This window comes from Amblyomma maculatum, chromosome 2 (genome assembly GCF_055883805.1).
Source record: "Amblyomma maculatum isolate TAMU_Amacu chromosome 2, ASM5588380v1, whole genome shotgun sequence".
NCBI lineage: Eukaryota > Metazoa > Arthropoda > Arachnida > Ixodida > Ixodidae > Amblyomma > Amblyomma maculatum.
Window position 1 is genome coordinate 16,466,739 of NC_139345.1, and position 27,318 is coordinate 16,494,056.

Genomic DNA, 27,318 nt, shown 5'->3' on the forward strand with positions numbered 1-27,318 from the left:
GTTACTTCCACTTACTTCTCTGTCCCTTGTCTCGATGTGTGATTGAGGTGTCGTCAAGAAGAGTGCGTCAGTTGTACTGCACCATTTCCCTTTCCTGAATTTTTTTTTCTTCCAATTTTCTGATGCGATCAACAGTTCTCGCTCCCGCCAATGATGCTACTGCAGTGCATCCAGCCATCACACCAGCATATTAAGTATGCATCACACCATCCTTTCTTCTCTCCTTCACTCTGCCTTTGTTCATACAACCCTATGGTCACAACAATTAATCAAAATGCATTTTGAAGAAATAGTAGCCAGATTTCCAATGCAGTAATGCTCCAAACACATATGCAGTAAAAACAGTTGTGAAAATATTTTTGTCTCAGTGTAAGCTGCACACGGACATTCACTTTGAGGAAGGAAAAAAATGAAAACAAGAACAACAAAAGAAGACACGCAAATGCCTCCAAGCACATTTTACATGTATTGTATGGAAAAAAAATTTTTGCTTGTACCTTATACAATCAGTTATTAAAAAAAAAGTTTAGTTCATACTATATATAGTTCCTCAAAAAATTCAGGAAAATAAAGGATAGGTTCTTGAAAACATTTAGGAAGATAAATTTGAAACTGTATATATCAAGAACGATGAAATTACATCAGTTGCAAAGAGGCCTAGCTAAGTGGGCAGGAAATCGTTAAATGCAGACAGATGCGGTACTGTGCAAGATATAAAAGTTGCTTGGAATATATACGAGCAGCTGCATAAGCATACAAGTAGGCTGCTAGTCAGTTTGCACACTCATGCTGGTTGTGGTTTCTATGCTGTCTACACCAACATGCATGCACCACAGAACTTAGCCAAACATTTTGTATCAAACATGTTGTATTGAAACATTTAACCTGCCGACTGCATCAGTCCACTTGCCGATTGATTTGAATGACACTGTATGTCAACTGGCCAGCTGACTAGAAAGGCTTACTAGTGTGAGCCATACAATAATGGGAAAACCCATAAGAGAGAAAATAGCTCAAGGTTTCTGCATCCTGGCCATGCATGAAATACATCCCATTCAGGACGGTCAGTATTAAGCTGCACTCTCTGGTAAACTTTAGAGCTTGTGGACCTTTGTTCATCTTCCCATAAATATAACTATAACTACTCAACTTGTACCCATCAGTCAAAACAAATTTGCGAAATTCTTAACTTACTACCACCACACCGAAACACCACAATGCTTCACAGTTTGTGCAACAATGCATTGTACAGCCTTTGTCAAAAGTGCAGAGCCCCGGGGGTCTGCTTTTGAGCCGTGTAGCGGAGCTGATTTAGCGTTAGTGGAGGTCCTTCCCATTAGAGAGGGCGGGATAAAAAATCTTACCATGAAGAGATTCGGAACACCGGACGTGCATTACAAGCCGCACGATGCGGCTCAGAAGCAGACCCCCTGGGCTCTACACTTTTGACAAAGACTGTACATGGCAAGACAATGTAACATCTAGAGCACAGAGCTGAGGCCGTAATTCTATGTTTGTATCAGCAAAATAATAAGCAAGTTGTGGGTAAACTGTTGCCAAACCATCTCATCAAACACAATGAAAGTCCATTCAGGACTCCGAGGATTACGTCTTAACTGAATATATGGCAGACAGTTCATGCATTCGAACAGTTATGGCATAAAGGGCTGAGACTAGCAACAAAGGAAGGGCCCTCTGCAGGTACTCAATCTTTTCTTTGCTGATGCTTCATATGTGCTTGGCGGCAAATTTTCTTTGTTTTTTAATAATGCCACCGCACTTCTATACTTTTATATTTTGGGCACCATCTATAACCTGGATTACTAATATCTGTAAGGTGCCATTATAATCACCAGAAGGAATGTCTAATGAAGCTTTATCTGCATCACGACAAGACGTGAGAACCAGTCTAGCCCATTCTCTCATAAACATGAAACCGTTGAAACGCCTTTCAGCTAGGACTAAGGAAGGCATCAAAAGAAAATCCAGTACTCATTTTAATCAAAAATACAATTTATTAATTGCATTTAAGTCAACAACTGCTTCCTGCAACTCAACACAACATATAAGTATCTTGGTTGCATAGAAACAAGTCCACTTTCAAAACAGCTCAAAAACATTTTGTACAACCTTTTCACAGTCATGATTTGTGACACACAGATACCTTGTAGCTGCTATTCAAGGGTGTAAAGTCTGTATATAAACAAAGGGTAAATGCTTGAAGCTCAAGACAAGACTTCCTGTAATTTGCAATCTAAGAAGTCCTGAAGAGTAATGATAGAGAACTATGATGACCACCACACAGAAACATTACTTTTGATTGATAATGGCCAAATAATGGAAGAAAATAATACATGGAATAGAGGCAGCCAAAGGTGACGTCACCACGAACACTAGCACTTGTAGCAACATGCTTAACACCGACGTTGTTTCACAAACTCTTGGTTATCACAGCCAACGGTATGTACATATAACAAGGAAACAAAGCACAGTTCCTATGAAGCATGATCATCTGACAGTGTTGAATACAAATGCCACAGGCAAAATTTCTGCCATATATATGCAGCAAGTCAAGCACAAGCAACTTTGATCAGGGCACTTCAAATGCACGTGTCTGCTTAATATAAAGCAGCAATTTGTCACATGCATAACTGCAAGTGACAAACCAAAGCTCGAAGAATATGCTCGAAAAATGTGCCGTACTTTTACCTTCCATTTACCACTCTCACACACACCCAAAAGTCAATGAACAAAAGAAGAATGAGTCATCAGAGGTATAGAAGCAATATGCCTCCAAAGAGAGTGGAAATGACTGCCATTACAACTCTGACTTCTTGAATAAAATGACTCAGCAAAACAGTTCCCCATGAGGAATGCTTGGAATGATATGTATTAAAAAAAGAAACACACACACGAAACAAAATTGAGCAGTGGGCTATGATTGTTGCATCCAGCTCAATTCCCTTGACAACTCAAACCAGCTATCAAGACGTATGCAGGTCTTGAAAGTCGCACGAAATACTCTTGGCTTGGCTGCCATGCGAGATGCACGACCAGTGGAAATCTATGCACTACAGCTGACAAAGAATGCAACCAAGCTCTTATAACCAAAGAGTGGCCAAGCCCAGCGATATAGAGCTGCTGAGGGGCACCTGGCCTAGTCTTCAGTATAGTTTTCATTTGCCATAGTTCATTAGTAGCTTAACCTAGCACAAGGAACAAACTGTCAATTCAAAAGTTGTAGATCAGCTAGCTACAATGTTTAAACCAAGGCTACACAACTTTGTCTGCTGCTCTTCAATTACCTGTTGCCCATTTTGTTCCAAGGAGCGTACCCAGCAGGGCAGCCACTGTCTCTTATCTCACTCCTGCTGCAGCATAGCTGCTGTCCATCCCACAAGCAGGCACACTGCACATATTTACATATGTAGCGCTGATATCTGGCCATCTCTGCATTGCAATATAACACATATTTTGATGCTATGTCAGCTGAAAATGCAGTCTTGGAGTTTTCACACCTTAAGTCGACGAGCGGGCGCACACTGTGCATACATGCCTTTTTATTGTGGATAGCGGCGCATGGTATGACGCATGTGCAATGCCGCGATAAGGCATAATGGTGCCCTGCTTTTTTTTGCACCAACAAGAAAGCTTCCCCCTACAAAGCATGCTACTGCAAGACAGCTTCTTTGCAGTCTTCCACGACGGTGACGGTGTACAGGTAACATTTGGTAGGAGTGCATTTTGTTTTGTTTTTTACATATTTTTCACCAACAGTGCTGTGCGGATGCCTTCTAATTCCCATTATGCAAGGTCATCATTGGCTCACGGTCACAGTAAAAGTTCACCTTAAGCAGATTTCTTAACACTGAGTCCTGTGAAAAACGAACCAATGGCCTCACACTGTTCATATTATTTAGGAACTCACCTTAACCACGTTCATTTTAAGAGGAGCCTACTGTACAAAACGACACAAGAATAAAGCATAAAAGAACACAGATAAGCAACTCTTTTTGCATGAATCAAGACCTTCGCTATATCAGTCTCATTCATGCATGACTTCGTCAGACACAAAATGACTTGCAAAGACTGCATTGTGCATAATATTCAGACTTCGTCATATAATCAGCTAAGCACATAAAACAGGGCAATGAATGATGCACCAAAACCTTGCATACTCCTCTATGGCCAAGCATATTCAACAATATTGTAAGCATCAAAAGCTAAAAAGGTAAAATACAGAGACAACAAAATATTCCAAGAGCAACTGCCAGCTATGTACGCCCGCATACCCGCACAATAACAAGAGGCTGCAGGACTACATACAGCTCATGCCAACACAAATAAAGCGTGTAGCCTCTTTTTACTACGGTTTAGAAAAATCGAGGTCTCTCCCTTCTGTTAAGCAAGGATGAAACTATAGACACTGCAGCTGAATCCAGAAAATTTCAACTCAGTTTCTGACAAAAAACAAACTAGCGCAAACACTGTGGCCCAATCAGGTGTTTGAAAATAACAGTGAACCAGTTCAAGTGGTCCTGTAGGCACGTTCTCGAGTATCAAGAGCATACGATGCCAAGAATATATTACTGCAGACCATTCAAATCTTTATTTGTTCTTCTTTAGGCAGCCGCCGGCATGCGGTCTTATCACTCCGATTCTGGCGCATGGATCCATTCTGTATTCATTGTTTGTTCATGATCGCTGTCAAGCTTTATCAGTTTCTTTGTCGCGCAAGATGCGCCGAGATGTGTCTCAAGATTCCGACCACTCGCTTGTGTTTCTACAATGTTCCAGGTTATGGTAGCCATTGTTCACGGTTTTGTCTAGATGTTTCTTTGCCACCTAGAACTGAGCACTGACGAGTGAAGCGGACATTCTCAGTTCGACGACCAAGAGTATGTTTGTTGCTATCGCCGCCACCAATTGTTTAGTTCTTTTTCAGGTGCAAGTCAGCCTAATAAAGAGTTGATTTCAGTGCGATTATGCCTGTCTTCTCTTATGATGTTTACAGCCTTGTCACCACCACGTGATAATATACACATACATATATATATATAGACCATTTCACGATCCTTGGAGGAACCGGTTTGACTGGGCTGTTAAAGGGGGAAGTCTTCAACACTTTCCTGTGCTACGTGAGCAGCCCAGCTCCCCAATATGGCAGCACCCTTCACCCCTTTGTAAAATCGTGTGTATGTATGCGTGTATATATATAATCGTGCAGGTACAATACTGTAATTTTACAAGGAATCCTCACAATTTGAAAGCTGTGCATAATAAGGAACACTTGATGAGCAAGCTAATACTTGCTGACAGTCTGACATTTTTCTGCGAGGCACCAAGGAAGATAACATCAGTGCAAGCTCAAGTTCCAAAAATGCCATAACAACAGGCTACACGCCTCTTCTCAGTACTAAAGCATTGAGTATCAAGACTGCTAAGAATACAAGAAAGTGAGAACCTCAACAACAGAGGTTCACTCTCAAGTGCTTTGCCATTTAATTCAGCAAGTGCTACCCTCAGAATCAAAGTGGTTCATTGTTGCATTACACCGAAACATCAAATTTGCCCATTAGAGGTGCTTTGTCCAGACAATGTGCTTCTATACGTTTTACTTCTAAGCTAGCGATAATGACAAAACATTTAAATAATAAGATTTCAGTGCAGGTTTAGAGTTTTGTTTCTCATATGCTGAAAGATTTATCAGTACTTTCAACAAGGGCAGCTTGCCTTCCACTAGTCTATGAAACATTCTTTCCTTAGAAAACTTGAGCCACAATGAGCACTTCTATCTCGGCATAAGCGATGTGCTATATAACACCCCCAGATTTCAACCACAAGTCCTTATGATTGCCTTTCCAGCTAGTCTCCTCTCAAAAGGCGACAAGAAACACTTGACTTAGAGCACAGCAGTGTAGTCATAATGCACAACATTTAATAACACACTGGAACTTGCACCGTTCAAAGCAGGATGAGCACACCTTCAGTTGAACTACTGTGCTGGATGTGTCAGATACTGAATGACAGCAGCCCACTTACAGGCAAAAGCCATTGATATTTGGCCTGAATGCACGTCCCGTTTCTTGCATTTGTTTCCCTTTGTCTATACACTCCCTGCTCACCACTCATAGTTATTATTGCCACAATCACAACCATACACTCAATTCTTTGTTAATCATAACCGGCTACAGTCAATTTTAGATATATCAAACTCAAAGAGGATCACGAAATGGTTAGATATACAAGAAACGCCAACAAATGAGCTTCTCTGTAATCTGGAAGCTTGAATATGATGCACGCATGCCAGCTGTGCACTTCGTGTAGCAACATGCTGCATGCCATCGGTGCGGTGACCGGTGAAGCGTATTCGCATGCCGAGCGCCACCTTGTGCCAGATATCAAAAAGTAGGGTGCTGCTCTGTGCACCATATCGGAGTGTCGAAACTCACATTGCTTGAGTCTCGCGCCGCGCGGCCCAAGTGCAGTTGGCACTGGACTCACATCAAAGCTGTAAAAGATGGCATTTTGGAACTATACGTCGCCAATCACAAGAGGTCCAATTCTCTCGCTGGCACATTATAAAAGCAGTATTGACTCAATGAACAGCATACAGTCAGTTCATTTTTCTTTTGACTTCAACAGCAAAGCGGGCCATGTGAGAGCCGTCGCAAGCTTTTTGGTTGGCAAAGCTGGCTTTACCACACAACAACCGGCGAAATGAATGCGAGCTTCCCCACATGGTAGCAGTGTCACGTTGAAAACAAGCACCCCAGAAGTAGACTCAGCGCTTACATCAACATGCGGTTTTACAGCATTTAGCACTGCCAGCAGATGCCCAAGGGATGCTCAGCCCACAGCTGATCCAGTTTGACAAACGTGTAGCCAGGGGGTGGCTACACCCTCATGGAGCGCACTACAACACTGACGACATCAGAGGATGTTTTCATGCGCCGTGTTTATGAATGCTGCGTGATTTGCACAACAATTACGAATGGCACACTGCCCTTCCACATAGCTGCCCTGCCCGGCAATGCAGCACCATAAGGAGAAGCTCCCCTTGCAGGCACACAGTGCGCATTTCAGTATAGCGAATGTTCCCCAGAACGGGAGGCTCGATGAGTGTGAACGCTGCTATACTTTTTGCATAGAATTCTCAAGGGGATATTTTGAGTTCGATATAAGCAATAGATCAGTATACACGGGTTCGATCTATCCAGGACTGATTGCGTGTGTTTCGGATATCTTCATCCAAACCTCCTCTGATATGTGCTCTGTGAGACACGAACAGTGAAGCATGCCTGTTTTGTCAGTTGGGGTAAAACGCACTTTTTCTATGTTGGGCTGTCGCACTGGGAGGTGAACTTTTATAACTTGGCTCCCTGTCACGTTCTGCCTTTTGTGAAAGCGCTCCCAGGAACACTGTGTTCTGTTTGAGCAAGCCTCACTGTTGACGCCGTACTTTCTTTTATGCTACACAGAACACAACTCTCAGCTGTACACTATAGAAGCAAAATGGAATGCCTGCATTGCCACTTGCATTGTGCTTGAACTGCAAGGATAAGCTAGTTTGAGCACCAATGTTAAGCAACTTTAAGCTCAGACAGTGGGGCCAGATGTTGACGCCCCGTCCTGAGCTGGTGCTTCGCACCATTCTTCGACATCTCCTCTGGGATTACTATGTCAGCTGCTTCAGCACTTGTCTGAACGCGAGAAATAGGTGACTTTCTCCAGTGGAGCGGTGACACTTATCCACTTGCCACCTCGATGCAACTTCTGGTCCTCGCACCACCAGCCCTGCGGAAGGTAGACATATGCCGAATTTCGGCCTGGTTCCAGCACAGGGGCCACGATGAGGTTGTTGCCCAAGGCAAACTGGTGGCCCGCCCCGTACGTGTTGTGGTCTCGAGGGTCCAGCCACCACAGAGGCCGCACCAGGGGTGCAGCTTCCTCCAAAGCTTCTTTCATGGCGGGCTCCACACGCGTTTTGCGAAACTGCGTTAACACTCGAGACACCTGCAACAAGCATGTGCACACCAACATTGTCAAAGCATATTCCAGAGGTGAGCAAGTTTCAAACTGAAATTGAGTGATATCTGGCTATAGAACTAAATTTTGACATCAAATGTCCACTGAATTCAAATAAGAATTCAATTTCGTGGCTGATATGAACTACAAGAAGTTAGCTACAATCACAGCCTGATAATTTCATACCTGCTAAGTCAGAAATCACAACGACCATGACTTCACAATTTCTTTCAATTTTTTGTTTTAACTATCGATTTCCTATGATTCAATTGGTTCTCTATGAGAGCACACCTTTTAACATGAAAGTGCTGAAGGCCTTGTTGTCCAGAAAATCCGGCGTCAGCTTAGAGCGGGAAAACTCATAGGCATGCCTCTAGCATCGTCCTTCGCTCGCATGGTTGTTGAGTTGTGAGACACCGAAAGACCAAACGACAAGATCGAGTTAGCAGGCACAGCCAACTCGGGCTTAGCCTTTGAGATGGGAGGGCAAGATCAGAGTGAAGCCCTCCAGAACCCTTGGATCCTGACTCAGACATGCTGCCCCTAGGCCACACGCCTGTGTGTGTGGTTCTTATCTAAGCTGGGTGGTCTCTCATATAATGTTATAGGTTACGAATGTGCACTAATGAGCTTGTGTAGGAAAAAAGAGGCACAATTTAGAAGATTAGTTATTAGGTGAGAAGAAAAATGTCCAGACAAAACAAGGGTCCACAAGACCGCATCATACGAATAAAAGAGATTTAGTATCCCCTCCGTTTATTAATCTTACTTTCGATTCCAAAAAGCTAATTAACCAGTATGCATGTAACCAGAGAGCAGCAGACATTAGATTAAACAATTGCTTATCCATTTTAACTAAACATTTAAAATATATAACACCTTAAAATAACACTTGCAAGTATTTTTCCCCTCCTTGCAAAAGCTGCTCTACTGTCAATTACTGTGGTTTTGGCTAAGCGAAATGCTGACCTTGCCTGTGCTTGGGTGGCCACAAGTGGAGGCATAAAAACTGGCCCATCAGGGCTGGCCCCTATACGCATTTGCACCGTGTGGCGGCGCTGTCAGCCTGTCACACAACGTCTGCTTGCCAGCACAGTGGAAAAGCTTGCGCAATTCATGATGACTGCTTACTGAGAGGATTATTATTCTTTTTACTCAAGTGTTGTGCTGCGGGATTCACACACTGCACAAAACCATTGCTAAATTTGGCATGCATAGTGAGGATCTGATGCTAGTTAAGGGTCAACCTAAGTCAGCAAAACATTTTGCAAGTTCTTGTAAATCGGAACAATGTGGATGGCAATTCGAGTTCCTTATTTTTGTAAGAGAAAAGTTCCCTTCGAAGCAAATCTATACTGTATCTTTTTCTTTGGCCGTGCTTCCTGATAGACTGCCTGGGACAGTTCTGCCGCCTTTTTTCTACCAAAACAGAGGGGCTTCAAAATCAAATCAAACATTTTCTTATAATTTAGTGGGAATGAATAGCTGTAGATACACCGAGATCAATGCATACAAAGAGCGCAGATTTATATGACCTTTACATGTGTGCCGGCAAATTCTACAAATTTCACAGGACTCAAAATTTCACTTCAGGCTTTTTTTTTTTTTTTCCCCCTCCCTTTTTCTGTGGTAGAAAACATTCTTGATAGGTACAAGGATTTTACTACTTTGGCTAAACTGGGTACAGCAGGACATGGTGAATCCTAACCAGCCCTCAATAATCACTGATATTAACATCCAGAAGTTGCATTAAAGGCAATGCTAAACCTCACATGATTCAGTCTTCCATTATGCAAAGAATTTGTTTTTCCTCTTAGATTTTTGAGACAGTCCAACAAACGTTTGAAAACAGTGTCCACTACACTGCCTTTAATGATGATCACAAAGTACTGTAACCCAATTGATTGCTTGCTAAGTTCAACCGCTGCAACTGGGCCATGTTTCAAGGTGCACAAACGCGGGCTCATTGTTCACTGAGTGGACAATGGCAGTGCCATTAAATGTTCAGTTTGATTCGTTTTGCATCCTTCAAACAGGTGCAATGCCTTTAATATTAATATTATATACATAACATAGAGTAGTACATTACTGGCGCCAAGAAAAGATAACGAAAGGTACTCAAACGCAGTTGAGAATTGCAATCACATTTAGAATGACAAAAACAAGGTTTCAGACATTTTGACACGTAAGTACTTATTCCAGCCTAGCTAAAATCCTCTGATGTGTTTGTGGTGCACACTAAAGTGATGCACCACAGATAGTTTTTGCAGATATAATCCCAATTTCCCGAATACCTCGAATATCTTGTTCATTTGTTACTATGGCTTTTCTTGAGGCAGGTTGCAAGAACATACAACCAACCTCTGTCGCCTCCCCCCTGGTACCGCAAGTCTAAAGCAGGGATCGTTGACTGCGTCCCGGTGCAGCGCTCTATTTTTCTCTAGTGAGAAAGACATGCAAAGAAGAACCACTTTACTCTGCTTGAAGTCAACCCCACTCTCGACACCTCCCCTTCTATCCACCTATCTATGCCCACACACTCCAGTTGTCCAGGGATACTTTTGTGAGGAGAAAAAAAAGCTTCAGATTGCGCTCAGCAGAGATAGTAGACACTGCAGTGTGGCATCTTCTCATCAATACTATGGCATGGAAGATGCAGTGTTTGTTATGTAAAGAAATTTGCCAATTTGAGCTTTACCAACTTGAAATTTAAAATCCTTTCTTTTGTATTGTTTCCATTTCCAAGTTTTCACTGATGCCCCATTGCATTGTCTCCTCTCTAATGTACTTGTAATGTGGGTGTAAAATGGACTGTAACAAGCTTTATTGTGGGGAAGCTCGATTGTGAAGGACAAGTGAAGGAACCCCTCGCAGGTCCAGGCTTGGACAACACGTGTCCTCATCTTGTGTTGCGCACTGGCCCTATGACATCATTTTACAATCAGCCCCAGGAAGAAGAGGGAGCCATCGTGGCCACTTAGAGAGACAGCAACACGTGCACGTGCAGCTTCAAATGACACACAAATGGTCTCACACCCACATCTTCTTTACAAAATAAATGAACCACTGGATGATACAATGAAAATGTGGCTTGTGAGTAAACCTGTCTGTTTGCTTTACCATAAACTACACCAAGGAAATAAATGCACATCCACAGGGAAAAAATGCTTCTAAACAGTACCTGAGCAAGGCTTGCAGTGTGACTATTTGTCAATTAAAATGCTGAGCAGCTTTCCAGCATTCTGTTGTTCAGCTCAGCTACTGATTTCGGCCTGACCAATAATAGCACAGCACCAACGACTACATCAGCTTATGTAATGCTTATGCTGAAAGAGAGGAAATGGGCAAGCACTGTTCAGATCGCAACCCACTGTGAACATTTGTTTATTCTTGGGCATTACATGTATAAATTCTAGCATGTTCTACTACATATGCTCCACTCAACAGCTTCTGATGAGTCTGTAGCGCCTCACATGACTAGTGCCAGCCACATGCAGAGGAGAACGAGGCAAACGAGCATGAGCGCTAGAGAATGCACAGGAGCTAAGCCTCGGATGGATACTGCCGCCACTGCTTCGCTTACTGACCTTAATAAAGGTAGCTGTGGTCACTAGACATACGATACACCTTTGTTCCCGGTGGCGTTCCCACATGATAGGCTGGTATGACTTCGCTTTCGACCAGCCGCTTCCGGCACACCGGCCTACAGGCACGGTTGTCTTCCTAGCTTGAGGCTGTAATGTGCTTTAATGGCATTACCATCCAGCCATTCAGACATGCAGACCTTGGCAACATCTTTCTATTCAACCTCCTATGCCAGCGACTCACCTGCCCTGTCTTGGCTTTCCAGCCGTACGACGAGCTGCATACTGCCGTCATGGCTGATCTGGCACTTCCTACTACCTGCCGCTGCTCAAGGATGTGGAATACCCATTTTCGCTGACGCCAGCGTCTGCACCTCAACAAGCATCATTCTCATCTCCGGCTGCTTTCTCAGGGCACAGCATGCCACTAGTGTCACCAGCCAGCTCTCTGCCACTCCTACCCAACACATCTGGCCAGGCTTTCCCCAACCAGAACGCACCAAGTGGGCCTGCATCCACTTGTGCAGTGACTCCTGCGCCAACACCTCTCTCTGAAACTTTGGCCTTTGCTGCATCCAGATCACCCTTGCCAGTAACACGAGCTATCAAGACCCTCCAAATGTCAACCATGGCTGCTCTCCATATCCTAGGTCATCTATCAAAAGTGAGGCCTCACATACTGCAACATACACCTGCATCTTTGCCGAATTGAAAACGCCAACATGTCAGCAAGTCATGCCTCCTTCTGTCTCTTCCAACCTACCGGCATCCACATTAGCCAACGCTCCTGCTCAACTGCTCACTGACATGCACATCCACCCAGTGGCCCAGAGCACTCAACTGCAGACGCACTGCTTGCCGACTGCATGGTACCCACCTGCCACACTTCGCCACCTCACTTAGGCACCTCACATACAAAGTATGTCTCGCACAACCCGCCACTACCATGTATCGCTGCTGTGCCTGCTTCAACCCATGGAGTGCCCCAAACCTTTCTAAGCATCCCCGCACCGACTCAGTTCCAATGCCAATTCACATTCTTGTATCTTGCAGCCAGCAGCAACCCTTTTCTCCTTCTCTGCTACTGCCCTACGACACTGGGAAGCGAACAGACTTTTCTCCATCTACCAATCCTGAAGCCGCAAGCTCTGCTCATCACACAAGGTTCTTGGGCTCATTCTGCATGCATTGATTATCGACACCTCCTTCCCAGTCCCTCAACGACCACTGCAGGCTTGCCCTTTGATGAATAGCTAGTGCCATCCTCCTAAGCAGCACATTTGGACACCTGCTGCTTTACCTGGCTTCTTCGACAACTTGGATGTGGCAATGTGTTCTGCATTGCTCACTTTAACTTCAACTCATCGTCTAGGAGGAGCAATCTTGTAGTGCCTTACTTGACCTGTACACATAAGAGAATGAGACAAAATGATTGTGAGCACTGGAGAATGTTCGGTACTTACACCTCGATTCAACACTGCCGCCGCCACCACTCCGCCTACTGCTACTCTGGCTAGTCTTTCATAAATGTGGCTGCGGTCACCCCTGCCTAGCAGCCTCTGCAAGCGTAACTCATTTGCACGAGTACAAGTAGCAACCGCTTCTCAGTGCTTAGTACCGGAGGGATGTGCCACGTACAGGTTTGTAGGCAGCCCCACCACTCTGGAAAAAAGCTAATATACCTTTAATCAAAGACCTGCACTCCAGCAGGTTTCTGGGAAGTCCTATGTCTTCTTCTCGTTTGCTTTCATTCTAAATGTTTTCCTATGCAGGCTTCTTTTGTAAAAAAAAATCAGTCTGCTCTAAACCTCCATGCTGTGAGCCCGTATTATTTCCTTTTCAACTCTCGGACAGACCAAGCTCACCATACAGATAAATTGTGCTTGTATACTGCAATTGTACTGCACATTACAAAAACACACACACACACACACACACGATTAAGGCAGTTTTTGAACAATACAGCCCTTGATTCAATTTTGCTCCACCAGAAGGATGACAAAAGGCTCTCACATCTATCTGTAATAAAAACTTTTAGGTAAAAAAAAAAAAAAAAAAAAAGAATGAGTGATTAAAATGTTGATTCTTGACTTCTTTCCATGCCGCTGCCTAACTGAAGTTAAATATCACTCTCTGCGCAGTCGTTAAAGATATTACTGAGAAAGCACTCTGGATTCATTTATTCAGCTTATCAAGGCATATAAGAAATGCTAAATTTTCTAAGCCCTCCTCACATAAAAATTAAGCAAGATGATTCTGACCTTAGTGAGCTCAAAGTCGTCATTGTAGTCACTAGGCAGCACAGAGAACTGCAGAACTGGCAGGAATACAGCGAGCTGCCACCAGCGAAAGTACAGCTCCCGCTCAGGCTTGGTCCCAGGAGCCACAAGGTCACCACCAACACAGCCAGGGCTCACCACACGGTGACCCATCAAGCCCAAAGTCAAAACCTGCATACAACGCCAGCAGTGCTACATGGGGTTGCGATAAGGAAAACACCAGATCATGATATTTCTAAGGTAGGCCACACAAGCCAAATTTAAGGTAATAAAAAAAAAAAGTTTAGTAAAAGCATGCAGAATTGGGTCACACTACTAGTACTACTGCAGTACTACTACTGCAGTACTACTGCAGGAGCTCCCATAGCATATGGCCATAAATGGTTGATATAAGCAAAAAATAGATGGAACTCTGGCTCTGAAAGGGAGGCATTGCATACTAGCGAAGAGCAAATGACCTGGCATTGTCCAAATCATTTTATTTTTAGTTAAAATGAGCCTCGACAGCCAGGACTTCAGTTCTTGTATGGTTTGTAGGGTTTAACGTCCCAAAGTAACTCGGGCTATGAGAGATGCAGTTCTTGTAACAGTAACAGCTGCAAACCCCTGGATCTTTAACTGTGGCATAGATGTCTCCACAGAGAGAAGAGTAGCTAACAGGGGAAGGGGGGATGAGAAGAGAGGCAGGTGTTAGCTGTTACACTGTACTATGTGCAATGATTTTGCTTCCTTTAAGCAACACTGTTCTCATTCAACACGTGTCACTGCTAAATAGTGATTATGCTCGAAAGTACTCTCTTGCCACAGTGACATGCGTCATCACTTGCACACCTTTGGCAGGATGCCCTGCAATGCTGCCCAGGTGGACGGCTGTGGTGCCAGGGTGACGAAACCAGCGCCACCAGGAGTGCCAAGAAGAGGGCTGCTGCGAGCAGCCACTTCAAGGTAGCGCCCCAAGAATGCCGACGCCCACCGGCCCTGGCCATAAGGCAACGCCCGAGCTTGACCGCCACGAAACACAAAGCCGTCCACCCCAAGCTGCAAGTAGAACCAACAGTTCACACGAAAGAGCAATTCATAATGCATCTCGAGAGAAATCATCAGCCGAAGACATGGTCTCCAAGCGAATACAGGCCAGGTTACACTCACAAATGATACAGTCACATAGGTGAGCCCATCACAGTTTGCAGTGGTAAGGAGAAGGATTTGCCATTTGCAAACTGCTCAGAACTCAGCATGTGCATGCACTGACACATGATTAGTTTTACACTTAAAGGACAGAAATGAAAGATGGCAAAGGGAGCGTAAATTAGTGCAGAGTGAATGAAACCCTCTCCACCCACACCCAATTATGACAAAATCAAATGGCAACACTACCAGACCTTGGAGTCTACTTCAGCATATCTTCGTGCAATGCAGCTCATATCAAGAAAAGTAACAAAAAGACCTTCAGACAAAGTTCCTTCGGCAGGTAAAAAGATCATAGAAACACGACTGTGGAGATAAAAAGGGCTTTTACCTCAACAGTATGTTTTGTGAAAAATATGCCAAAATAACAGTGAATGCAATAAAGAACACCGAATGACTGAAATAGTCTTCCAAGCAGCGCTAGATAAGACTAGTATCTCAAGGGCAGAAGATTCACATAAAGCAACAAACCATGCCACCACAGCAGCAAAACACAGTCTGCCATTGGACTCAAGGCACTGGAGCATACCCAAGCTGCATTTAAAGCAGGTCTTGCATACAGCATAAATTCACATGCACTGTATGAGTTTAGGCACAGATCTGAAAAGTCACAGCAACTGATACTGTTAGCAGCCTTTGGGAAATATGCACCAAATAAATGCCCTTGAGCTCCTTTGTAAAAGTGAAGAAAGGAGGTGAAACAGCAATGGGTGCCTCACCGTACGATTAAGTTCTCTGAGCTGCTCCAGAAACCAGTCAGCAGCCCGTTCCTCAAAGAGGTTGACCACAGCGCAGAGGCTGCCATTCCAGCGGGTTAGCAATGGCACCTTGCTCTGGTCAGCCAGCAGGTACTCGCCATCCATGGCAGCCCTGAAGCCATAAGGGATGCTTTCAAAACATTGAAGCAGTACATTAGAGATACGCCCACATATATTCACGAGTTGCAACAGAGGCTACTTAATCTTTTAAGATTCTCCATGCACAACTGTTTACAGTGTGAACATGCAGCCTTTTCTGCCAGTGCACTGTAATAATAAGCAACATTTCTTTATTATTATTTTTTTTTTCAGACAAATTCTACACTCTTTGTATCACTAGTGCGGTGCTTTTTTTTTTTTTTTTATGCAGGGTAGAGAATGACGTAAGTAATATTGCACGGAATGATGGGCCTGACTGTACATCACATCCTTTAGAATTATTGTGCAGATATTTTCATTGTGATCCATAAAAATGCTCTTTTATTCTTTTATACAAGGTTTCAAGAATCACATGCATATGTCATGAAAAATGTGTGATCAGACAATCCATCAAATGCTAATTTGACAAAAACTGCAGCTGCAATGTTAGAATTTCCAAGCCCTACGACACTTAATATAATATTTTATACATGCTCACAGTAAACTAACAGTGCTTTGTGCTAAAAAACTGATCAGCTTTCTTAAGGACTGTGTAGACAAAAACAAAAAACAAAAATTCCTTTTTAATTGAAATGGAAAGTGATTAATGGTGGAACCAGTAAAAGGTTAATGGTAGTACTACAAGTATACCTCAATGGGACACTGCATGATGAGGAACCACAGGTGGTCGAAATTATTCGGAACACTCAACCATGGCATCTTACATAGCCATAGTTTTTTGAACATTAAAACCAATAAACCAAATCAATGTGACAATGAATTAAACAATAACTTGCTGAGTTTAGGAGAATTTAGGCAACCTTAGTTTATCGTAGTGGTACCAGCTTATTTTGTGTTGGATGATATCCCCCTGTCACAAGGCCCTTTCAAAGGCTCTCGAATATATAGCCTATAGACTCAAAGACCACAGAGAGCTGCCACCCAGGCAGTTCCAATGGCCGTCGAGTTAATATCGTTGATGGACATCTATTGAGATTTCGAAAACCTTCAACCTTCAAACAGTGACATGTACGGTGAATGCACATTTTGCGGCCAGAAAGCAGACCTTTACCATATGGTATGGGCTTGCCAAGGAAGCCAAGCCATATCTTGTAAAGAAAATCCAACGTGGGCAAATTGGGAGGTGGTCCTGTCCAGCTCTGACCTTGCGGCACAAAGGACCTTGCGAAAGCTCGCGCAGCAGGTTCAGCCAACGGAGTCCCTGACTAAGGACTCAACCAATCCTGCCCCTTAACCCATTTTCCCAAAAAATGTTTTATACTAATACTGCTATCTTTGGACATTGAGCACTTATAGCAAAGTGCTGGGGAATGAAATCGGAGCCGCATAAACACCTAATAAATATAGAATCTCAGAATATACACACTACTTTACAAAACAAAAGACAGGTTACATTTCAAAATGCTGCAGCAAGTGCAATACCATTCTTGTCAGCAACCAAAAAAACAATCAACACCAGCTTCCTGAAAAGAGCATGAATGCTCTTCTCCAAAAACGCAAAACTATTTTCAAAAGTGATTAATATTGCTGTAATGAATTTTTCAGTTAGACATGTTGATTGAATGCTAGCATGCCTGTAAAATTACTGGCAGAGATGGTGGTGTCGCAGAAATTTCCGACCGAACACCATATTTTCTGTTCCTTCAATGAGGGCTCTCTGGGTATCGCCATAATGGGCGCTGGACTGTTGTGTGTACATGACGCTAGCACCGTGGAAGCGACAGCGAAACCGGTTTGCAACAGTTCAGAGAGGAGGTGCTTTGACATCCTCTTCGCCCAACGCAAAGGTCTATAGCTCGCACATCAAATTTCAACCTTCGAGACGAGAAAAAAAAAGTCTAGTGTAACCTGCCCACTAAGAACATTTAAGCTTCACAAGGAGTGACCACTTTGCTATCCAATGAAGTTTACTTCCCAAATCTCACTGCAACGCTTGAATCACCACAATGTACCACCCTCACTACCACCTTTGTCACCACTGTTCAAGATGCTATCTTCCGACTGATCCAAGCTTCTGCAATTGCGGACTTTGTGAAATTTACATGCACAATATTGGCTAAAACTGCCTTCCAAGCAACAATGATTATTGGCAAGTCTTACGATATCTGACCATCAGACAACATTGTGCTTGTGTGAGGACATAAAGTCAAAAGCCAGATATTTAGAACACAGCCACTTCATGGACATCTTGTGGCTGTTTGAGGCAAATACTCAAAGCTCTAAGCACGGAACCCATGCTACCAGGTATGATGATAATGTCACTATTTTCCCCCATGAGGTGAGCTTTGACCGCATCAGTACAATGTCCCGGGAATAGTACATCACCACGAGTATCCACTGACACCCAGCATGATAGTACTTGGAAGATGTTGATGATGAATGGCATGCACTGCTGTGAAGCCAACCTTGCTCCCTCCCACTTTGAAATCCATATAAAATGTGCACCTTCATCACTTTCTGGTCATGTTTTGCTAATTTTTGGAGCAGCTTATACCCAAGGAAGCATGATGTGTTTCTGTACAACTGCCATGTGTCAAAGAAAATTTGACTTGCAGTTTCTTGCAAATTCTCTTGCAGTTTCTGTATCCTTGGCTGTACGAGTATCATCGTGAAAATTAAAATAACGATATCTGAAATACTGTGCGAAATCTACGCCTTCCAAAGCCATTGAAAGCATATGGTTTTCCATTTTGTTCTAAACATGGACTAATAACAACTTGTCCCATGCTGTTGCACAAGTTCAGGTTAAGCATAAAGGCAATAACAGAGCAGCAATATTTTCAGCCTTGAACTTCTCACCTCTAGAGTATGTGCAGTACAACTATCCTGCCCAGTGCAGCCCAATGCATACAGTGACATTAAGTTCAGTACGCACCTGAAGTTGATGGAGTTGAGGCAGAAATAGGGATGAACATCCAGCAGAACCTTGTTCCCTTTGTTGTGCAGGATCCGGACAATCTCAGCTGGATGTGGGAAAGCCTCCTTCCAGAAAGTCAGGTCTCCCTGAGTTTGCTGCCAGCCATCCCGGATCAAGACAAAGCCGCCATTAAAGCCGTGGTTCACAAACCGATTGGCATACTCGTGCACCGTTGCTTGCGTTAGGTTGCCATCTTCTCCTGGTCTGGGTACAAGAACTGGGTGCTTGACAAAGACTTCCTCGGCAGCCGTGAAATTACTTGGCTCGGGACGGTGCGGTGCCGATGCCTTGTGGATGGCAAGTACGTCCGGCCCAGTGCATAGAGTGTAGTTTAGCTCTTCCTTTGCTGCAAGGCAAAGGCGTTCACTGCCGGAAGAGTTGAAGCTGAACATGAGCGCCTGGTTGGGACTGGCTAGGATTGACACACCGCGCGACGACAACCAGTACGGCTCTAACACTGAGCCTAGTGGATCAGCGCGTCCTGTTTCAAAGGCCATCGTGTTGAGCTGTAAATTTGAAAGAGGCCAGCTCAGATTTGCTACTTCTCCCATGCCGAACCAGTGGGCACCCGTGAGGTCGTAGCAGTCCACCAGCTCTGTGTGAACACTCGCGGCGCGCCAGTGCACTTCGTAGCAGGCTATCTCATCTTGCATGGGCGCCACGCGCATCTCGAGGCGTGCTCGGTACTTCCACTCATAACAGTAGCCAAGGTGGAGCACAGGGCAGATGTGTGCCTCTAGAGCTGGAGGAATCACCTGTACAAACATTATGCATGCAGAGTTTAATTTAGGGCCTAACAATGCGAACAGAATGATTCAGTTTCTAACAAAGCAGCTTAATTGAACCAGTGATATGTGTCAAACAAACAAAAAAATATATAAAGCTGCACAGTCTATAGGACATCATTTCAATCTGATGTGAACAAACACCAGTATTGTCTTCATAGAGATTAGTGATAAATGCAGAGGTCCTCACCTGGCCAAGCTCTCCCTGGAGCAGAGTTCGGCCCCCACGGTCAAGTAGGCGCAGCTTCCTTGTTTGGGGGTCAAAATCCGACTTAGTGGACAGTCGGGTGGCCTCTTGGAATGCTTCGTGCAGATGCCACGTCAGCACCACTACACTCACTATGCTCACAAAGAGCACAGCTAGCACGAGTCGGAAGCGGAACTCAGGTGTCCGGCTCTGACGCACCAGAGCCAGAGCCTTGGCTGCCTGCATTGAATGCGCCGGGCCACATAAACTTCAGCATGTGAAACTGAGGAAAATATCAGTACAAACAAATATAAACAGCAGGGCTACTATCTTTGAGGCATACAATGCCTGATACAAGAACAAGGGGTTCCAGACAAATTTAGACATCTTAAATATTTTTAACATACACACAGACCTTAGCATACCACCTTTTTTACATTTCACTTAAACTGAAATTTTGTTTCTAAATGAATGACTAAACTGAAAGGCCAGGCTGAGACTACAAATAAAAAGATAAAAGTCAATGACATTCAAAAGAACAAAAACAGGCCCTGCTATCGATGACTGCAAATAACTGTTGGCTTTTTTTATTATTAGCACCTGATCTCCTTCATCCTCCATCCCTTAGATCCAGATTTAGCTGCATATGCCTATTTAAGCCTAGCATGCGAATAAAACAGAGCCTCTTCCACATTTCTTTGCTCCATTAAGAAAGAAAAATTTTTCAAATTCTGGTGTTTCATATAACACTGTAAGGTAGCAAAATAAACAGTAGCCAACAGTAATGGTGGCAAGCTCTTCTTGGAAAATACTTCTGCACAAAAGAACAATTTCTGCTCAGAATTACTTCCACTGCCTATGTAGTCATTGCCACAAAGAACACAACACATGTCAGCTTAACTATCAGATTAAAATCCAAGATCCAAGCAAACTAGCATCTCACTCATGCTATTCTTCTTTTACAGACCTATCATGCATGCAGGAAGGCCATGCCATGGAAAACAATGCCACACTAGGAGAAACCTGTCTTTTTTTCTCTCCTTCGACAGGCAGGCCATATCTAAAGCTAGAAACAGAACAAGAAATCGCAAACTACCGACCGGGTCAGAAATTCCGTGTTTTTATAGGGACTTTTTGTTGCATGAACAAAGAGAACTGCAGAAAAACCATGTGACCTTATTTCACACAGCTTTGTGAGAGCTGTACGCTACCGCATTAACAGCTTCAAGGATTAAAGGGCACTGCCAGGCCAAGCAGAAAGTTGAATTAAGGTTGGTTCGGTTTGGTTTACAGGATTTAACATCCCAAAGCAACTCCGGCCATGAGGAATGCTGCAGTGCAGGACGCGAGAAATTTCAAAACCCTAGTGTTCTCTAGCAGGCACTGGCATCACACAATGCATGCATGCCTTGCTTTCTGCCTCCATTAAAAAGCAGCTGCCATGAATCTCAAGAAGAGTACAGGTAACAAAAAGAAGTAATTTATAAGTGATTTCAATTTTAAAACAAATTTTATAACCTCTCCAGTGTTGTAATCTAATGCATCTGCAGCAGGCTTCCTATCAGATGTACATGGTAGGATCTTGTTAATACCTTCATTTTATTGCAAGTTCAGCCCTCAAATTGTACATGATATAGTTTGCACCAGTATGCAGGTGCTGTTAGTAAGCCAGGAATGTAACCCATACAAAGCAGTTTACAAGGGGACATTTTGCTAAGTAAGAAACAAATATCATTACAGTTCCACATAGCTCTTGTAATCAACAATTTCAGACGTCTATTTCAGCTTTTTTCCTTTTGTCACAAGTTCTCTGCTGAAGAACATTTGTTAAATGTTTCACAAACAATTTTCACAGTCCTCAAACTGTTGTGAACTTTGTTTGAAAGGAAAGATGTTCTTAACTACATGTCAAAAGTTCACCTTTCATTCAACCACTGTCCTTGCCTAGCTGTAATTCTGCACATAAAATCTTTTTTAACTGTGATGGTGGTTTGTTAATGCTATTCTCTGCTGTATTTTCCTCCCTCAAAAGAAAGTGGTCAAATATGAGATTGAACACTAGTAGATGCAACCTCAACAGTTCATGTTAACTCTTTATTTCCCAAATTATGCACAATAATAAACCTCCTAACCTCAACATCATGCTAGCTAATACATCTATAGTGAAAAGCAGTTAATATTTTGTTGATGCTACTCAAATCTGAGCAATTGGCACACTGTCAATTAGCAACAATTAGCCCCCTGTCTATTTTCCACAGCAAATCTAAGACACGTTGAAAGACAAATCTAAATGCCTCAAAACAAAGTGAAGGCCGAGAGATAGCAAATGTTTATTTTTATCTAACAGGTGTCTCCCCATTTCCCCCGCAACATCTGTCATAAAATGTGTGATGACGAATTATTCGATACTAGATGAAAGATTTGCATTTATGTCCACTTTTTTCTTCACCATGTTTTGTCACACTGCGGCCCAATATCCTGACCATAACACACAGGCTGCTGACAACCTGTTGACTTCAGACTGCATCAAAGCTCTATACAACAATATGTACACGCATTCCACTGGTGGCATGTGGTTTTTTTTTCTTTACTTTCTATTCAATTATCTCCATGAGTACATTATTATAATTCACACTGATCAACAACAACAAAAAAAGTCTTATGTTTTGCTTTGTGTCAGTGATGTGGGCTCCCTTCGTATGTGCACAGAGTTGTGATGTGAAAACTCAGCGAAGTAATGGGTTACCCAATGTGTACAACCAAATTTTTGTTCAATGATTTAACAAGGCTCCCTGAACTTCAGGCTAACAAAGGTCATCCTGAAGCTGAAGCGAAAAAACTGAATTTGAAACATGCAGCTCATAATGCCCGTTGCCCACTTGGGCTCTGCGTGCAAATCTAAAACAATGAATCCCTTGAACAGAGTGAGCACAGCACACAACTAAGCAGGCACTACAAGCAGCAAGCTTTAAGTACACACCTTTCGTGAAAACCAGTAAGAGCACCCCATTGCACAGCTAGAAGAATAAGAGGAAAAAAAGGAGAAGAAGAGGCTAAGAATACGAAAACTACGTTGAGGCCCCCATTGAAATGCTGCGTATAGCGCGCCGCCCCGACAGGAAGGAGACAGTGCGATGAAATGTCGGCACAGACCTCCCGTCATCCCCCGCGCACACTAGGAAAGCCCCCTCCCTCTGCGCATTTCACTTTCCGTCACATGCCCTGGATGTCTGCCAGCATTCGGTGTGCCTTGAGCAACACTTCCAAAAAACAATGAAACACGAAACAGGCTGACATACAAGTGCCAAATTCCAATTCTGAAATAAACAATGCCAAAATATCACAGCTCCGACAATGCAGACAAGAACTTGACTCTCCTCTCTGCTCTTTTCTTTTCTAAATTTCATTGCACTGAAGTGACCCACAGGGCAGCAAAGAAAAAATGTATTCAAGTGCCCAGAGCCCAAGTGGCCCCGACATTCAACTCCTACTAAGCCTAAAAAATTCTTTTAAAATTATAAGGTGTCACACAGCTGGGAGAGTCAAATGAATATTTTGCCTCATTCCGTTCAGCTTGCATATAAATGAAGCAAGGACATTTGTCAGATGTCTCAACTGACAACAAGCGAAAAACCATTTTGCACAAGCTAGAACAATGCTTTCTCCTGAGCCTATAGTTAACTCATCTCACACCACTTTATTACATTTAAGGAACCTTGGAATAACCACATCCGCATTTATAAAAATGCAAAAGCTAACATACCAATTTGGACTAGCCACCACAGGCAGAAGCTGTCCTCATTTCAAAGTTTCTTAGTATGACTCATATATTTATGTTGGCACAGCACTGTGCGAACAGTGAACTAATTATGAATTTATTTGCCAAGCTCACAGTTTATCATGCCACCTCTGCTCTGCTTCTGCATTATTGGAAGAAAAACTACCCCACAAAGGCATGCGAGTGGGCTGCTCTACCTTGTTTGCAATTCCTGAACGCTTGGGCTCTTCCTTGCGCTGTGCAAGATGCGTGGCACCAACAGCCTTCGGAGGCCTCACAGAGCTCCATGTTGCGTCGTCAAGGTTGAGCTTGAGGGCCGGCACACCAGACAGGCGGCGTGCCAGCCCGGGTGTCGACGGTGGCGTGTCTCGTGGAGTGGTGTTTTGTGAAGTGGCGGCTGTTGCCGGTTGACTGTTGGCCTCCTGCTCCAGTGAGGGCCCTGCTACGCTTGCAAGTGGCAGCAGGTCCTCTGTGCTGGCAGCACCTAGTGCCTCGGGGAGGCTGATTTGAAGGATATCAGTCCAGCATTTAAACAAGAGAATGTTGCATGAAGAACACCACAGCGTTGAAACTTCTTCACACATTGTACTGCTTTCCAGTGGTTCACAAGTCATACTGTGAGATCGTGAAAATATGTTTTATACACATTGCACACTTTATTTTCTGCATGCCAACTAGAAATCTTATGAAAAGTTAAGATGAAATGAGTTGTTATAACGAGTAAACAATCTTATGCCTCATCACACAAATGCAGCCATACAGGCAGCTGTGTTCTTTTAGACCTGATTTATCTGTCATATTTTGAAAATCTGTATTCACTTGAGTACCAATACACACAAGTCCCTGTACAACAACCAAATTCAGTACCAACCTGATCTAAATTTTATGCAACATGCAAGCCCAGTTATAAATTAGCATACATTCAGCTAGAGCTTTTGAGTCAGCATGCACCTATGTATGTAAATACAAGACGCAAATTAAATGTTGCAGCCCTTCCCCTGCTGAAAAATAAAGAAGGCAGTACGCTAAAGGAGATAACCAGATTTAATTTTTGTAATAATGATTAAATTCCTAAAATTATAGAAGCAAAAAAAAAAAAACAGTTTGCCAGAAATGTTTTCTTCATGTATTACATTTTTCAAGGCCAGCACACTAACACCTGAAAAAGTTCTGCTGCTCCCTTCTATACATAAGCAGCAATCCCACAGCAGCTGAAGCTAGGAATTGTGATTAACCACACAGAAAGAGAAATTTAAATTAATCCCATCTGCCAAGTTTTTATTTTTTTGCTACCTCCATGTCCCCAAACCAGTTTTCAGTGTGTGTCTTCAGCGTAATTTCTAATGCTCATATTGCCACTAGAAGCCTTCAACAAATATGTACCGTGATGACACCCTGGATGTAAACTCTAAGTTGCAGAGTTATTTGCAGGTGCTGTCATTTCGTACTGTGTAGCCTCACATTCCCTTTCTCTTACCCAAGGCCTTACACTATTCATACAGTTTGTAGAAGTTACGACTCAGCAAAAGGGCTCAAAAGTCCTCATTTCGCAGCTTTCTGAAGCTCGCTCTACCAAGTGCCTAAAATAAGTTCTTTTAAACTATGAATTAAAAGTATATTTTAGAAAAATGTATATCCCTGCCACCACAGCCACAGATGTAAGAAATTCTTCTACGAAGTCTGAGCATACTGCAGAGCCCATTATGGACAAATTAAACCACAATAAATATGAATTAAAGCTATGATGCTTTTCTGTTCGACAGTTATAACTTATTTGTATTTGTTAAATATGGCTTTTGACAACTACTAAATAAATTTGTACTTTCACTAAAAGCAATGTTCTCAAGCTAGCGCTTTTTTAATTGAAAACTTCTGGGTGCAAGACGATAACCCAATGCCTTCTGATTATTTTAGTTTATATGTCAAAAAAAAAAAAAAAAGGAAAGACCTCTATAGAAGGTTCATTATCTATTTCCAGTCATACAGATGAATGGATATGTTCAGTAATTACAGCATGTTCAAAAACAACTGCATCAAGTCATAAGCACTAATCAAAGCTATGCCACCTCTGCTAGGCAAACAGTCTTGTAATAATAGCCAAAGGCTTCATCTTACATGCTAAAAAATCATAGGGCCAGAAAACATTTTTGCACTGAGTGCCTGTCTGAAACGCTTCTGTATAGTGTTGTAGCAGAAGCTTTGAAGACTACAATGATTTCTTCTACGCTGCTTCTCAGTATCAACAAAGCCTAAGTCCATTGAAATCATCAGCAAAATGTGGTGAACGCTAGTAACAGTGGATGCTTCTGCTAATCAAAATTCGCATGCGCGAACACAGGCGCTCTGAAGCAAGTCTAGCACTTCAGATCCCCTTGCAGACATATTTCTGTAGAACAAAAAAAGCTTGCCACAGCGTTTCAACACAGAGGGGCGGCTGAGTTGCCGAAGTACTCTACTAACCGTTGCAACTTCGCTCCGGCCCGCCCATCTTTCTTTCTCCGACCAGTCATTCGAGAATTCTGAGCCATCCACCGAGAAAGCGGTGTCCGGAAACGTTCTACAAGCTCAATTCGAGGGGCGTCGGCGCCTTATGCGTGAATAAAAAAGAAACGGGGAAAAGAAAGTAAAAACGACGAAATTCAATGCAGCATATCCACTACCTCTTGTGCAATTCTACTGACGCCTGATCCTTGGAACTCTTGTCAGCTCAAATGAGGCGCATGCGCGCAGGGGCCCCATGCAACCTTCGGTTAGCAAATGCGCATGGCGCGGGATCTTCGTGCAATGCCAAATGCTATCCACGTTAATGAGAAGTGCAGAAACCATGCCGAACGAGCGCAAATATGCAACATGCACCTCCTGCAGCGTAGTGCATGACGATCCGAAAGTATCGACAAGCAGAGGCATCGGCTTATCAGAGAGTCGCCCATAAGTACCTCATTGTGCCTGTGCGCTGTTGCGACTTCGCTGGTCAAGGTGTCGAAGAGGCCGAACCGTTCATTGAGTACCGCTTATCTGCAAGCGACGAAGAACTGACATTCCTGGGCAGGCAACGGGACGCAGCGCCGGAGTGACGCAGACGACGACGGAAGCGGCGTCCTCAGAGCTGTCAACTCCTCCACGCATGGATCGCTACTCGCGCGACGTACGCACCTGCACTCACAACAGCAGCAGCTCTGAGCGCGGCCTCCAGCAAAGCTTGCGGCACGTCGCTCTCAGAGGCGGGGTAAACCCCACTATCGGCGGCGGCTTTTAGAAGTCATCACCGCGATAACAGAGATGTGTGCCTTCCGCTGACGCGTCATATTGAGTACGCACGTATATGTGCCACTTGATGTCTCTAAACGAACACTTTTTTTCAAAGAGCATCCGGAGAATACAGTAACTTCGTATGCAAAGTTAGCAACGATTCCTCGCGAGCTTTACATACTTTACAAGCGCTCCACAAACAAACAGCCACCATACAGCCAGTACCAAGATCGGATTGGATTTTTGACCGAAGAACGAATTGTGCCGCATTCATATTTTTCAATTATCTTTTATTAACTACTAATTTAATGTTAAAAATTTGTGTCGTAATAGTTATAGCACTAGCGCGGCAGCAAATGCTGCAGCAATTGAAAATTTATTACGCAAGGTTTATTTCAGCGTTGTG

The 27,318-nt window shown here is 43.4% G+C and overlaps 1 protein-coding gene across 3 annotated transcripts; it reads right to left on the reverse strand.

Moving 5' to 3' along the window:
* Positions 1 to 1,992: 1,992 nt before the first annotated feature.
* On the reverse strand, positions 1,993 to 27,139 carry LOC146198043 (alpha-galactosidase MYORG-like). Of its 3 annotated transcripts, XM_084593357.1 has the most exons (9): positions 26,324 to 26,341; positions 26,124 to 26,250; positions 23,861 to 24,164; positions 19,889 to 20,125; positions 18,872 to 19,668; positions 15,799 to 15,967; positions 14,723 to 14,929; positions 13,874 to 14,062; positions 1,993 to 8,016 (listed from the first exon to the last, which is right to left on the reverse strand). In XM_084593357.1, exons 2-9 carry the CDS (start codon positions 26,189 to 26,191, stop codon positions 7,693 to 7,695), a joined length of 2,295 nt encoding a protein of 764 aa, XP_084449483.1. In that variant the 5' UTR covers positions 26,192 to 26,250; positions 26,324 to 26,341; the 3' UTR covers positions 1,993 to 7,692. The 3 variants fall into 3 exon arrangements, with proteins under 3 accessions (XP_084449483.1, XP_084449484.1, XP_084449482.1); XM_084593358.1 differs by lacking the exons at positions 26,124 to 26,250; positions 26,324 to 26,341 and adding an exon at positions 26,600 to 27,139; XM_084593356.1 differs by having other exon boundaries at positions 26,124 to 26,551.
* Positions 27,140 to 27,318: the final 179 nt, after the last annotated feature.

What these genes read in the sequence shown, in the direction of transcription:
- LOC146198043 (XM_084593356.1), bottom strand. Translation starts at nt 26,191, where the DNA reads ATGGCTCAGAATTCTCGAATGACTGGTCGGAGAAAGAAAGATGGGCGG. An exon ending in CTCAACTCCATCAACTTCAG is followed by an intron (nt 15,968 to 18,871) that starts GTGCGTACTGAA and finishes ATGTTTTGAAAG; the next exon opens with CATCCCTTATGGCTTCAGGG. An exon ending in TGCAGGGCATCCTGCCAAAG is followed by an intron (nt 14,063 to 14,722) that starts GTGTGCAAGTGA and finishes CGTTGTATGCAG; the next exon opens with GTTTTGACTTTGGGCTTGAT.